Raw genomic sequence first — 13905 nt, 5'->3', positions numbered from 1 at the left:
ATTGATAGAACTCATATAAATATTTCCAATTGTTGAGGTTTTGATTTATTAATGCTTTAGCGTGTTCGGTATTTCAAATGTAAAACATTAAATAGGTATTTATTTGCAGGAATAATTGAACTAAATTGATATATCCTATCAATGAAATTAGAAAATGCTTTTAGATATTCTGACTAGAATAAAATATTATATTAATTTACAATAATACAATTTATTTTATGAAACACTGCCAGTACTTAGGAAACATTCAATTTATTTATGAAAGTGACATCTAGTGGAGCCAAAAGCCAAATAGTTCGGATAAATTTTACTCAGTTTCGTAGGGTGTAGAACGGGGTACGAGCGAGTCAAAAATTTTTACATCCAAAAACAAGAATGTTTAAACATATTTTACTATTTCTATAGTACCTATCATATACTACCAACTAAAGATGTAGCTCCGTGTAATCGTAGAAGGACAGTAATATAAAAAAAGTTATTGAAGTGATAAGAATATTATTAGCAATAAGATCTTTAAGATAAATAAAATTTTGACAAACCATATTATGCATAATAAATTAGTAAGTAAGATTGTTTATTTCAGTTGAGTTTATATAAAACAATCACTTGATCATTATCATTTATCATTACCATTAAGCAAATCTTTTCATTTCTACCATACCTTTAACTGTTGTACAAATAAATGGTAATAAGTCCGCAACTAAGTTATGTTTGTGAAGTGTAAATTTGGTAAAAGCTTTTAAGAACAGAAAGCTCATACAAGTACATATTTTGAGGTTAACGGTTAATGCTAAGAGATGTCGCTACTGGCAGTGTTAAGGCGGCAAGGAGAAATCGATTACAATAGGCAAATAAGGTTGATAAGGCAGCAGGACTTTGATCTTATATACCTGAAAACTTGCCACGTAATTACAGAATTGAAAGAAGATGATAGATATTGGGTCGTTTGATGACATCGAGGGAGTGCCACTGCTAGATTTTTGTTAACTAACAGAGGCATCGCATTGTTACTGTTTATTTCCTATTATTATTCTTAATAATGATTAAGTACGATCGTTTAATCATGCGTCACACTTTCTTGCTTGCGGTGTCTGCATTTCCTTTTCATCCTTATTTATCTATAACGTTACAATTGTTTTGAATTGTATGAATTAGACAGAAATAATGCTTAATCAATATTACTGTTAATCACCATTTCAAATTGCAAAACTTACATCTTTATGAGTTGTCATTTGAGAGGTACATCGTTCTTATATGGAAAAGATTTAAAATTTAAATTTCCTCAAATTCGCATTTTTTCATGTAGGTACATATATAATTTGGTAATTATCCTTCAATCATATTACAAGTTAGATGGTACGATCACCTCGATGTCCGTTGTTCCACAACTACCTGATGTTAAGTGATACCGCCTTTTAAGAATTGATACGCTCTTTTGAAGGAAAGAGTGTCTAGATAGGCAGAAATTTCTGTCTTTTTCGCGCACTATGTGGAACCAGCCACCCACTGAAGTATTTTCAACCAATTCGACTTAGAGTACCTACTTCAAGAAAAGAGCGTACTAAAGCCTAAAAGGTACGGCGTTTGCGAGCCTTCTGGTAGTGCCAGTGTCTAATGGGCCATCACTTAACTGTCCGTTAGCCCCTGTTATATAAAAAAAATTAAGTCTGGACTATGAATCTTATCATAAGTGTAGTTTAATAAGAACTATAAAAATAACAGTGATTAACAGTAAAATTTGATTTTACAGAGATTTATAATATAATGTAGAGAATAACGAAGAATAGAAGCTTTTAAAATCAACAAAATATTGTCAGAATTCACATTCATGTTGGTCCGATATCATATAATGGGAAATTGATATCTCATGTAATATATTTCCATTTTCATTGCAGTGTTAATTTCGTGAATTTATAAAATAATCTCATTCAATTAAAACCATGTTTCAAATATTATAACAGGATTTGAATAAGTGTTTAATGCTATGCGTATTTCGACCGCCTTAGTGGTACATGGCGTCCTGGATTCTAATATTGGTATATCCATATCGGGGTTAATGTTACTTAAAAAATATCAATGGAACAAACGCAATATGTCTAAAGCATCGTTTCTCAACCATTGTTATGTCGCGACCAACGAAAACGACAAAAAGTTAAGTAAAACAGTCTTGCGACCCCGTCACTGTAAAATTATAATTTAGTTTTATAACACTACAATTATTCATTCCTTTAATAAACGAATCTTTTGTACCTATATGTAGTTTGTATTTATTATTTTTCAACAGAATGCGAACCCCCCGCTTGAGAAACGATAGTCTAGGGGGTACTCCAAAGAACATTTTCCTAAATATTTAAAAAAAGCTTAAGAAAGGTCCTGATATGAAAAACCAGTTGCAAGAGTTCTTAATTCCCAATATTTAGATTCAAAAGTTTATATTTTATTACATTGTAATAAAAATATTTGATTTCAAATGAAAACCTATTACAGGAGATATCATCGTAACTTCCTTATTCAAGTATTAAAAAAAATAGTTTTTCTTGAATGTTCGAATTTACGATACAAGGTTTAAATATATTAAAAATAATCTATAATATAAATATTGTCAATTTACAAAGCATGGACAAGATACTAAAATATATCTAAAGGACTAAAAATCACAGGAATTCAATATAATAATTAAACTCGAATTCTGACTGTTAAAATTATTAAATAGCTATAGAATCTTTTGTCTCTAGCAGTGTCGAGTAAATAAACGAGACAATAGATTCTAGAACAATTTTTAATAAGACCATTCATTCATTAAATATTTATTTATAGATATTTTGCGCGTTACGAAGTTACAAGAACATTATAATACTTAATTATTAATTTATCAAATTGAAACTACGTTTGATTAGTAATAATGGCATTATTTGGAAGAAATTTTATTAACACTGAATTCGGTTTTAATACACGTTATAAGATCGGTACAAAACGTTCGTATAAATTAACACGTTCTCGGTAATGAAATAAAATTTCATAAATATACAAACAATTACGTACAAGATTACTTTAAAACGTTTCTTATAGGGAAGTTAGACAGTTTAGACAGTCGAGTACGTCCCTCAATCTTATATCAAACATACACTTTGAAAAACCAGTACAGGTTTAAATTAAACTCTTTTATTATTAATTAATAAATTAGTATAAGATTATTCTAATAAACACAGCCTGCTTATAGAGTATTCAGATAGAGTAAAATCATTATAAATATCGTTCCAGTGTATAAATAATAATACCACTTTCTTTACATCACGACATACAAAATAGGAGAAAAATAAATAGGTGGACAGCTAAAAGCAGTTTCTTACAGACTTCTATACAAAAATCAAATGTTTTTCATTACACGTTTGTACCAATCTTATAAAGAAAAAATATAAATACCTTATCAACGCATTCAATGCACCCGCAGATATTACTTAAGTCTAGATTTAACAATTAAATTAAATAATTTCTATTATAACCACATAAATTCATCTATCTATACATAACATTATAACTATAGCGATCATAAGACATCCATATATTTAGGGACTACGAATTAAAACATTGGATGACGAACATTTCATTGTTTTTTCATTGCATCCGAAATTTGATATACAGTGGCGGTTTTACAGGCAGGCTTGAGTAGGCTGGAGCCTAGGGCGGTTTTTAGGGCGGCGAATTCGGGAACCGATTTTTTTGCTACCTCAGAAATCAAATAGATTTCTGCATGACGATTTTTACTGATGTTTTACTCTGCAACAAATTTTGCGCAACCCCCAATTAATAATCGACCTCTACGCCCTCAGCTCACACTTTGAATAAGTAAAAAGAGCGAAATTGCATTTCCCTCTTCAAGTACTGGTGGGAGACTGGATGGTTTGTGCTCAAAAACCAACTCAAAAATTATTTTACGTGCAATTTTAACGAAATTGTTGAATTCGAAAATTAATCTAGGACATGACACTTGCATGGGCATGGCGGCAAAATTTACAGCCTATACCTTGAAAATCTGTAAATCCGCCACTGTTGATATAGAATAGTTAAACGGCACGTAGCGTATACATATAGTTTATCTAACAGACTAGACCTCATATTCAAAGTCAGTGATTGAATTCATTGTACCAAACGTTGGTCGAGATTGGTGAATTTAGTTCGAGCCGAAATCCGTTCGAGTTTCCATTCGCTCTACACACCACAAGAAAGTACACAAAAATGACATTTTCACAATTTGGCATTTTCTTCTGAATACTTATTTGGTAGGTAATAGACATCAAACTGAAGTATCTCATATACAATTTGTGCACTTTAAATATATACATTAAGGTACAATTGTAAGCTTAAAAGATAGCTTATTAAGAACAGTCGTCACTGCTACGTGCCTTTACCGATACGACTCCGATACGAGAATATATTTCTATATCTAAAACTTCACTAACACAGAGTAACAGTATGTAAATGAATTTTGAAGGCACAAGTATCCTGATAGTATAACAAAAAGCAGGATTCTCAGTGCTCAATTCCCTTGAACGAAACTATCTGCCTATGATATGATTTGTATTAATTACTATTATGAAGTCCCAAAAGCAGGTTTTGTATGGGATAATGTAACATTGTTTCTAGCTAACATTTAATAGTAATTAGCCAGTAGCTTTCTGCTCTAAATTTGATTAACTTGATATTTTTTAAAGAAGTTCTCGTAAATCTAATCTTTTAATACTGTTAGACTAAACTATCAGAAAAGATGGACATTGATGTCAATGAAGACCTGAAGATTGAAAAAGCAGTCTAGATTTCGCAAATTATTTTATCTTAACTCACACTATAATTGAATTTACTACCTACATCTAAGTCTCAATACATTCAAATTATATATTCATACAGATTCACGTGTTACTTTGTCAATGTCATTTTTCAATTGTCATAAAAAGGTTTGACCAGACATCTCAAGGTCTCCATTTAAAGTCTATGATATCTGAATATCAGGCAGTTTTATGTTACTTCTGTAGAAATAACCTAATAATTGCGGCAAATCACTCCAGTCCTATCTGGCTTACACATAGCTCTCTTGTTGAGCACTTGTCGACGGGTCCTAGAAAGACGCCTCCACGAGATATGTACCATCCATTGCTACGCCCGTCTGGTTCCCTTGCACTGTGCTGCCAGCTGGAATGTATTTGCCGCAAGCTTGCTGAAATTTTTAAATAGATAATTATACTTCCATTACGATGTTAAAATCTTTCGGTTTTAGGAAACCTACTCTTTCATGAAACAAAAAGAATTATAATCACAATTCGTAATTCTATCAACTAATTGATTTCAATTTAGATCTATCTACTAAAATTGTTATAAAATTTATGGCCGATAATCGAATAAAAAATTTAGACAAATCGAAGCTTTATAGCAATACTGATTTCAACTACATTTAAAAGAGTAAGCACACAAGCTGAGGATTGTAGGAACTTAAACTAGAACAAAAATACATATTTGTCGGAAGTGAACAAGTTGCAGTGAATGTAAGTGTAATGAGTAAAAAAAGTGCTTCGGATCATGCTATCGTTACAAATGTAGACCCATCAGTGTATATTAGTGTAAGTCTTCGCTCCCTTAACACTGCAGCTTAGCCACGCGAATCCTCTCAAGATTCTAAATACAGTTTTCATTTGGCACACGAAGCGCGTCTAATGCAAAATAAATGATTATTGCAACCCTTACTTTGAGCATGTGTGCAGTGTGTTGGCGTTGACGATACAAATGTCAATGTTGCTGTCAGTGGCTTACAGCAAGTAGCAACACGGGTTTAAGCGTTTAACGTTTACAACACTTGTGGATCTACTATCAATAAATGAAATCGCATTATTCTATTTTTAAACTGTTATAAGTAAACATTCTAAAGAATTATAAACAAAATTTCAATAACGATCAACTATAATTTCGTTAGTTATCCATCAAAACCTTTGAATGTGTGCTCCACAATGTTTAGTGTAGAAAAATGCGACTTATTAACAATATTCGTAATTACAAAATACACATTGAATTACATTTTATACCTCACATTGACAATAAATACGACGATAGCACAGCGAAAGCTTAAAATAATAACATCAATTTACAATAATCATTGAGACTTGTACAGAGTTTAAGCAACAGTTTAGCAGCCAACACCCTGCATACATTAAAAGCCTTTACGCCAGCTACCACGCAGCGATTCTCTAGACCAGATGATCCTTTATAAAATATATAAGACCTTGGCAATATAGTTTCTTTACAAAACTTGTCGATATCTACTACACAATACCATGTACTCATTAATCTAATGCGATATTACGAATAACAAGTGTTTTTTGTCTTAGATATTAATTTTTGCTTAAAATTATTGTATAGTCGTGGTCTAATTCCAAACAGCTTATCAAATAAGGTGTCTAGAATCATTTGTGTTTATATCCTGTACGTTAAGATCATATGTTATGAACAAATATATTACACATAAGCATGGCATTCACACTATCCGACACGATATTGAGAAATGTTCAATTTTAATTTATAGTAATATTTAAAGGTAATCGGATACTGTGAAAGGCTCTACAATCCGAATAAATCGCTGTGTGGTAGTGCCGGCTAGACATACTGGTAAGGGGTCTTCACTGGGCGCGGCCGACACAGAAGTGTCTGACGGCCGCGACGTCGCCGTGTAACGCCGAGTACCCCGCGCTCGTTTTCTACTCGAGTCTAATAGCAGGACCTTAAATTTAAACTACCTGTTAGCCAATTGGATACGAACCAGACCAGAATTTTAAGCGAAGACCAAGCGTTTCGTCGCTGACACCTGTCAAAGTGACAACGTATGAAGCGCGAACTATAGAAAGTTTCGGAACGACGATAGATGTATCAAGTTTAAATAAAAATAAATTTGTAAAGATAAACCAAAACGATACTTAGTTTATTGTGTATAGTTTGCTAGTTTTTATGTATAATATAAGATGTGTTACAGTTGATAATCTGGGATGAGATAAAGTTATTACTATAAGGATAGACAGATTTATTCAACAATAATAAATAATGATTTAGAGAAAAGTGTATCATGACGTGGTATTCACAGTGTTAACTACGAAGTTTTAAAAAGAGTTATAGCATAACAAAATAGTTGCTACAAACTAGACTCTACGAGAAAAGGAAAATGTTATACTATCCCATTAAATCACTCTAAATACTTACCGATATAACCTAAAAATATGTCACTAAAATGTGCGAATATTATTCATATAATACTCAATTACATATACTTAAATGATACATTATCGGTTTTATATCGTACTTGCCAATGTGCCAATGCTTACATTATATGCATAGCAGAGCGATTCGTAAATTTTGTGGACAGCAAAGCAATTTATTATATATTTGGTATATATTTTTGGTATATTCTGGGAGTGTACCACGCAAGCACGTCAGGGGCACAGTCTAGCCACACAAGCAACAATACGGACATCGATTACAATATCGGTGAATTGTATTTTATGACCAATAACCAATATGGCGTGTAGACTGCCCACAACATTGCTCGTAAATTAAATATTCATTATGACCAACGTGTTTGTTTCTGTTGAAGTTTAATACTTTCTTGAATGCAATCTCAATAATTTTAATTCAAAGAGGTTTTAAATCCTCAATAAGAAATATTGGTCATAAAAACACCGATACGCAATCGGAACATCAAGGACGGTGCTGTGTGCTGTTTATACCTCACGATGCGGACACGTCGCGAGTCCGATCGGACTGACGCACCGTACTGATCGACCGCGCTTCTGCCGTGACACAAAACCCTTATTATCATAAAAATACCTATACTACGAACGTGTTAACGTATCGAAAGCTAACCTCTACGTGAACTAACATGCCATATAAATGGTAATTATTACCATAAGTTCAGCCTTTACTACACCTCCATTGGAAACTAAATTAAAAAAGAAGCTGTTTGCAACTATGCCTTGTAAAACCTAATAACACACAAGTTAGTTCCGTTAGTTTGAAAACGTATTGATTTTAATTATCCGTTAACACATTTTGAATGTATGTTAATGTAATAAGGTTGAGTTTACCTGATATTTCTGTGGACAGCAGCCGCATCGAGCGCAACAAGCCAATAAGGCAGGTGCGCGGCCAGAATGCGCAGGCGACGCTAGAGGCGAAGGAGATCCAGGCCGTTTAGCGGCCCCATTGAATGGGTTTTCCATTTCAACAAACTCACGATCCTGGAATATTTTGTCGTATTGGTTTTGAAAACCCTAAAAGGAAAGAGACTGATAGATTATAAAAATAAAAGTAAAAATTTTGAATCTTGTCATGTTAGACGTTTCTTTATTGCCAATCTAAACACAAAATACAAAACTGAAAGTACAACAACAAATCAAAAACAAAATAAAGCAATAACCGCACATGAAAAAAGAATGCCTAATGTAACGATTTTTGTCTAAAATCGTTGATAGTAAAACACATTATAAAAAGGTTTCATTCAATTATACAATAAACATGATTTTAGTGAAAACTGTTTAAAATTCCACAATTTCCATCCAGACAAAACCTTGTATTTACTCAACCTGACTGCCGGGCTAAGCTAAACACCACGAAAACACCATTTAAAATTATTAAAATCATTAGTACACATTAAAAAGCAAAGCATACCACACCCAGCGTAGTTTTTTACCGTAGTTCGTTCTAGGCATCTTAAAAGGTGGTGATGCTGCAACTCAAAGATATCCTCATCCCTTCCTGCGTCATCCAGCTCCACTCCAGACTCCTGAGCAGCCAGACGAGCCTCAGCAGCCTTCTTCTTGGAGACGAAAGCAGCACCTGATGAAGCTTTGGCAATACGGATGCGGGCGAGCCGAGCTTTCTGAAATTAGATATGCATAACAATTTGATTCACACTTAAACCTATATGTAATATTATGTATATTATATGGTATATTTTTTTACATTTCACAAATTTAAGGGTAAGGTAGCAGGAAACTAAGTGTTATAATATATTATTTTCTTTATAATAATAAATATGGATAAGATTTTAAGAAATATTTCACATAAGGTAAAATTAGTGGTTAAATAGTATTTATATCTTCGTGGCATTCACTCATTTCGCTGCACTTTACTGCTTACTTGGCCTTTGACCCTTTTTCCTATCTTTTAAATTATCTCATGTATTTTAAAATTGGGATTAAATTAATTTTTTACGTCATTAATAAGGGGAACTTAGGATAAAGCATGTAGCAGTTAGGTTATACTGGTCCAATAATAACCATTTTTAAAGAATCTTTGATAGGCCGCAAATATGAAAAAAGAAAGTTGTCTTTAACAGATACTGTTTAACTCGTTTTTCACGATTGGCCAAATTCCATATTCAAAAATCCATTATTGCTTCAATCCCCAAGCTTTAGAAAATAAACGACTCTACTTGATCATAGATTATAGAGTTTTGAGAATAGAACGCGCCTGAAGGAGCACAACGATGAAGTTGGAAAGTTGTAAGGGCCCATTTAAAAAGCTTATAAAAGCAACCAGTCTTTGTATAACTTACTCTTTGAGCCTTCCTCTTATCAGCTCTCTGGTTCTGATGATAGATCCGCGAGAAGTTAGAGACAATGACAGGCACAGGCAGAGCGATGACGAGTACTCCCGAAAGGGAACACACACCTCCCACTATCTTACCAGCGATAGTGCCGGGTACCATGTCTCCGTACCTGAAAATGACAAATGCATACTCAGTAATATATTAAAACTAATAGACCCGGCAAACGTCGTTTTGCCATGTATATTATTCTAGTAAACATTTGTTTAGTTCAATAACAATATCTATTTACTATAATAAAAAATAGGGGTTGATCGTAGAGGGGTGAAAATTAAGGGTTGTATGTATTTTTTAATGCCACATATTAAAAAAATATGCTAAAAATAAAAATTGGGGTGGACACCCCTTGTCATTTAGGGGTTTGAAAGATATAGATAGTAGCCGATTCTCAGACTTACTGAATATGCATAAAATACTTCATAAGAATTGGACGAGCCGTTTCGGAGGAGTGTGGGAACGAACATTGTGACACGAAAATACATATATTAGACACCCAACACTGATTTCAGTGAGTGCAGTGGGGACTTCAAATAAAAAGATAAAATAGGCCGGCTATAACCAAAAGACAGATAAGACTTTGTTTTTGTATAATATATACAAACACCAGTACCTACGGCTACAAACTTTTTAGATCTGGACCTCAGATTTCTGTATATGTTGCGTGATCATTTACTTTTTGCGCACTTAAACAGATACGAGTTCACAGCCGGGGTTAGAATCTACGAACACAGGGATGACAGCCAACACTGCTCTATATACAATGGGCGAATATTAATACTGAATACATGCAATAATGTGAATAATAAATACGAATTCACGCTAAATCAAAGTTTAATAATATTATTGCGTGCTCGGCTTTAAATTGTCACTGTACATATTAACATTGCTTGACATTTGTAATGCGGATTACATAACGGCACTTTATTGTTAGTGCAAAGCTATATATAATATATATAATATATATAATATATATATATATATAATAAACACACACATCAATGTTGTTGACATGTATATGAAGTTCACAAGTATACCTTATATGAGAAACAACTAGACACTGTTTTTAAGCTATCGTGTATACAAATAGGTATACTATATTATACATACATATAGTAATACTTGGGTTCCTATCAATTCTCAAGAATTATGTGTTTATTCGTGCTACAAGATTTCTACTCAAAAGTTTTTATATGAATAAACGTATTACAATTTGTAAGACTTCATTTATTGCATGACCTCCTTTATAAAATAGCATCAAAAAAAAATCTGTGGCGCTACAACCTCTTTAAGTCTTGGCCTCAGATCTGAATCTGTTTCATGATCATTTTTTAAAATCTAATAGGCAAGTAGGTGATCAGCCTCCAGTGCCTGACACACGCCGTCGACTTTTTGGGTCTAAGACATGTTGGCTTCCTCACGATGTTTTCCATCACCGTTCGAGCAAATGTTAAATGCGCACATAGACAGCAAGTCCATTGGTGCACAGCTGGGGATCGAACCTACGACCTCAGGGATGAGAGTCGCACGCTGTAGTCACTAGGCCAACACTCCTCTTAGCATCCAATATAAGCAAAAATTTGTTAAACAATTGACACTAACAACGATTGACAAAACAAATGACGAGTTGACGTAGGATTTTCCCACCCAATACGTTGTCCATTATGATTTCATTGAATCTAATAAATGCGTAATAAATCTATAAATAAACTGTTTAAAAACGTAGTACGGGAAATTACTAATGGAGTAAACGGTGGAAAATTAACGACTGTGCGCCGCTTTGATCTTCCAATATTAAGTAATATTCACTAATGCACGGCTCAATTAGAAGGCGAAAATAGTTAAGGTGAGAATTAAGGTGGCGTACGTGAGATATTGTTTATCGCAATATCTGCAACAGAGAATCCCAAGTACTCAGTTATTTGTATATAACATATCCACGTGCCACGTGACTCAAACAATGTATGAAGTATCGTAACCATTCCAATATGGCGTAGGGCATGCACATTTCTGCATGTTTCACTACATATTATTGTATTTAGGTGGGTTATAGATATGATTTTTTATCTCTAATTTATGCTTGACGGTTTGAATAAATTATGAATTACATATTTATATTTTCTATACATAATTAATTAGTTTTTTATGCACGTATGCGTTAATAAATCGCTTTGATCATCTAATGTAGATTTCATAAATGTAAACAGCCGCTTGCTTCGCGAAGATTGGTGTCCACAAGATTAGATATAATATATTTTGTTTTATTACAAAGAAATCACCTCTAAGGTTGATTGCGATCTACTTAATTATGGAGACATGCGAACGTAAGTCAATCAAAAAATGTGACGATCGGTCGAGTTCAATCATCTAAAATAGATCACCCTCATCAAAATTATGTATTTCGAACAAATAGGTTGATTCGAAAACAGAAACGCAAGATAAAGCTGGCGTTCTCTTGTTTTTGGCTCACTTTGAGTCAACGCGCCAGCGAAAGTAAATATTTAATAGAATATGTTCTTTCCGTAAATTTCATATATGGTCTGTATAACACTAACTTTTATTTGTAATTTTAGGTCATTTGAAGATCAAAGTACTAAAAACTGGCGAACATCCTTCAACTATTTAATATCTACATTTAATAAGATTAGAATGTGACTTAAATGACAGTACTATGCAACTTACATCTAAGCACTTCGTAACACGATTTTTGGCTCAGTTAAAGATATGATTTTATTAATATCGCTTTGAGAAAACTCCAAAGCGTCTAATTGCAGCGTCTTGAGTTGTCAAGGGCTCGTTTACTCTGGCTCTAGGTTTTTATTTTTAAGCGATCGTTGAGGGCCGCCGTTAAGCCGAGCTAAGATAAACTCTTTGTTATTTTCAATTCTAAAAAGAAGTTTATTTGAATTGCCCTTGTTTTAAGTGCGGTCCGGATAAGTGGGACTGGGATAAAGTGTTCCTGCTTACACAAAATAGTGTATTAGTTGAAGCTCGCGGTGTTGTCTGCGTTAGACTTACCACAACTTATACGTTTCAAAGCATGAAACCGTTCACCACATTTTAAGCGTACTTTTAAAAATACCAGTTTGATTACGAACGAATGCACTGGTGTGTTTTCATGACAGCGTCAAGGAGACAAAATGGCTCCGGGATTGATTCCGGGAAAAATCAGGATTTCACTGGTACGACTAATATTTTAAGAATTCATGCATGGGTGTTTTAGTGGGCATGGTCGAAGGGAATAGACGCGCTGGGAGAAGGAGGAAGTCATGGCTCCGCAATATCACAGAATGGATGGGAGTGGCCAGCGTAGAACAGCTGATGCGCTTGGCGAAGAATTAGAAAGAGTATGACGAGCTGACCGCCAACCTCCAGTAGCCGAAAGGCACTACAAGAAGAAGGAGGTGTATGTGTGATTACAAAATAATTGAAAAAAGCCTTTTGAAATCATTAGCGTTTTGGTAGTATTTAATAGAACAGGGTAACATGACAATGATTAAGCTGTTGAAAGTTTTAAAACAATTTGTGAAGAGACCTAAGAATTTCAGCGTAACGTTACGAAGTTTTGAAAATGATATAATCGCTACCGTTAATAAATTAAAACTAAACAATTACCTTGTCTCATCACAATGTGGACGCAATTTAAATAAAACTAAAGAGTGATTTAGTTAAAACTAGTATAAATATAATAGACACAAAATTTATTTTCTAGGAAACAATTACATAACTAATGAGGCACGTTGGAAAGTAATTAAATTTCACAGTTTTACTTGTCATCAATTCAATGTCGTGCTTATTTCATGTACCATCAGTTCCAAACAAACGTTTCTTATAATTTTGTCTCTTATGGGTATGTATTAAATATAATATAGAAAATCGTCTTTATTTTTACTATTCTGAACGTTGTAGGAGAATTGAGAAACACTGTATTACAAATATTGATTGATTGTCATTTGAAAACTGAGGAAATTTTTTACAATACGGCCGATTAATTGCAATTTAGGATTCGGTTGTATCTTTTAAAAAGGAATTTATGATAAATATGAACATAATGGATTTATCTGATATTGATGGATTTATAGGAAGATACGTTGTCTAAAGCTACTTACATTTATCTAAAAAACAATTGGAGAATAATATTCATTGATATTAGTTTTTTTTAAATTAAGCCAGCAAACTGCTCATGAGTGTATCATAAATAAAACTGATTTTAGTTTATATAATATATTCGATTTCTTTGTATACAGTTTTTTTTTCAGATAAATGAA

General features: G+C 33.2%; 1 protein-coding gene across 5 annotated transcripts in view; it reads right to left on the bottom strand.

Annotated features, from left to right (window-relative positions):
- Positions 1–615: 615 nt before the first annotated feature.
- LOC125057402 (potassium voltage-gated channel protein Shal) overlaps positions 616–13905 on the bottom strand; it is a 49155-nt gene continuing 35865 nt past the window's right edge. The window contains exons 2-6 of one of the 5 annotated variants that reach the window (XM_047661070.1): positions 9590–9752; positions 8723–8911; positions 8118–8303; positions 7761–7823; positions 616–5212 (exon numbers count right to left, since the gene is read on the bottom strand). In XM_047661070.1, coding sequence (XP_047517026.1) covers positions 5114–5212; positions 7761–7823; positions 8118–8303; positions 8723–8911; positions 9590–9752 — 700 coding nt within the window. In that variant the 3' untranslated portion in view covers positions 616–5113. Of the gene's footprint in view, positions 5213–6649; positions 6764–7760; positions 7824–7937; positions 7973–8117; positions 8304–8722; positions 8912–9589; positions 9753–13905 lie in introns of all 5 variants that reach the window. The other 4 variants (XM_047661069.1, XM_047661073.1, XM_047661071.1 and 1 more) reach the window with 4 other exon arrangements.

This window comes from Pieris napi, chromosome 16 (assembly GCF_905475465.1).
Source record: "Pieris napi chromosome 16, ilPieNapi1.2, whole genome shotgun sequence".
Taxonomy (NCBI): domain Eukaryota; kingdom Metazoa; phylum Arthropoda; class Insecta; order Lepidoptera; family Pieridae; genus Pieris; species Pieris napi.
This window is presented reverse-complemented; position numbering and strand designations above follow the sequence as displayed.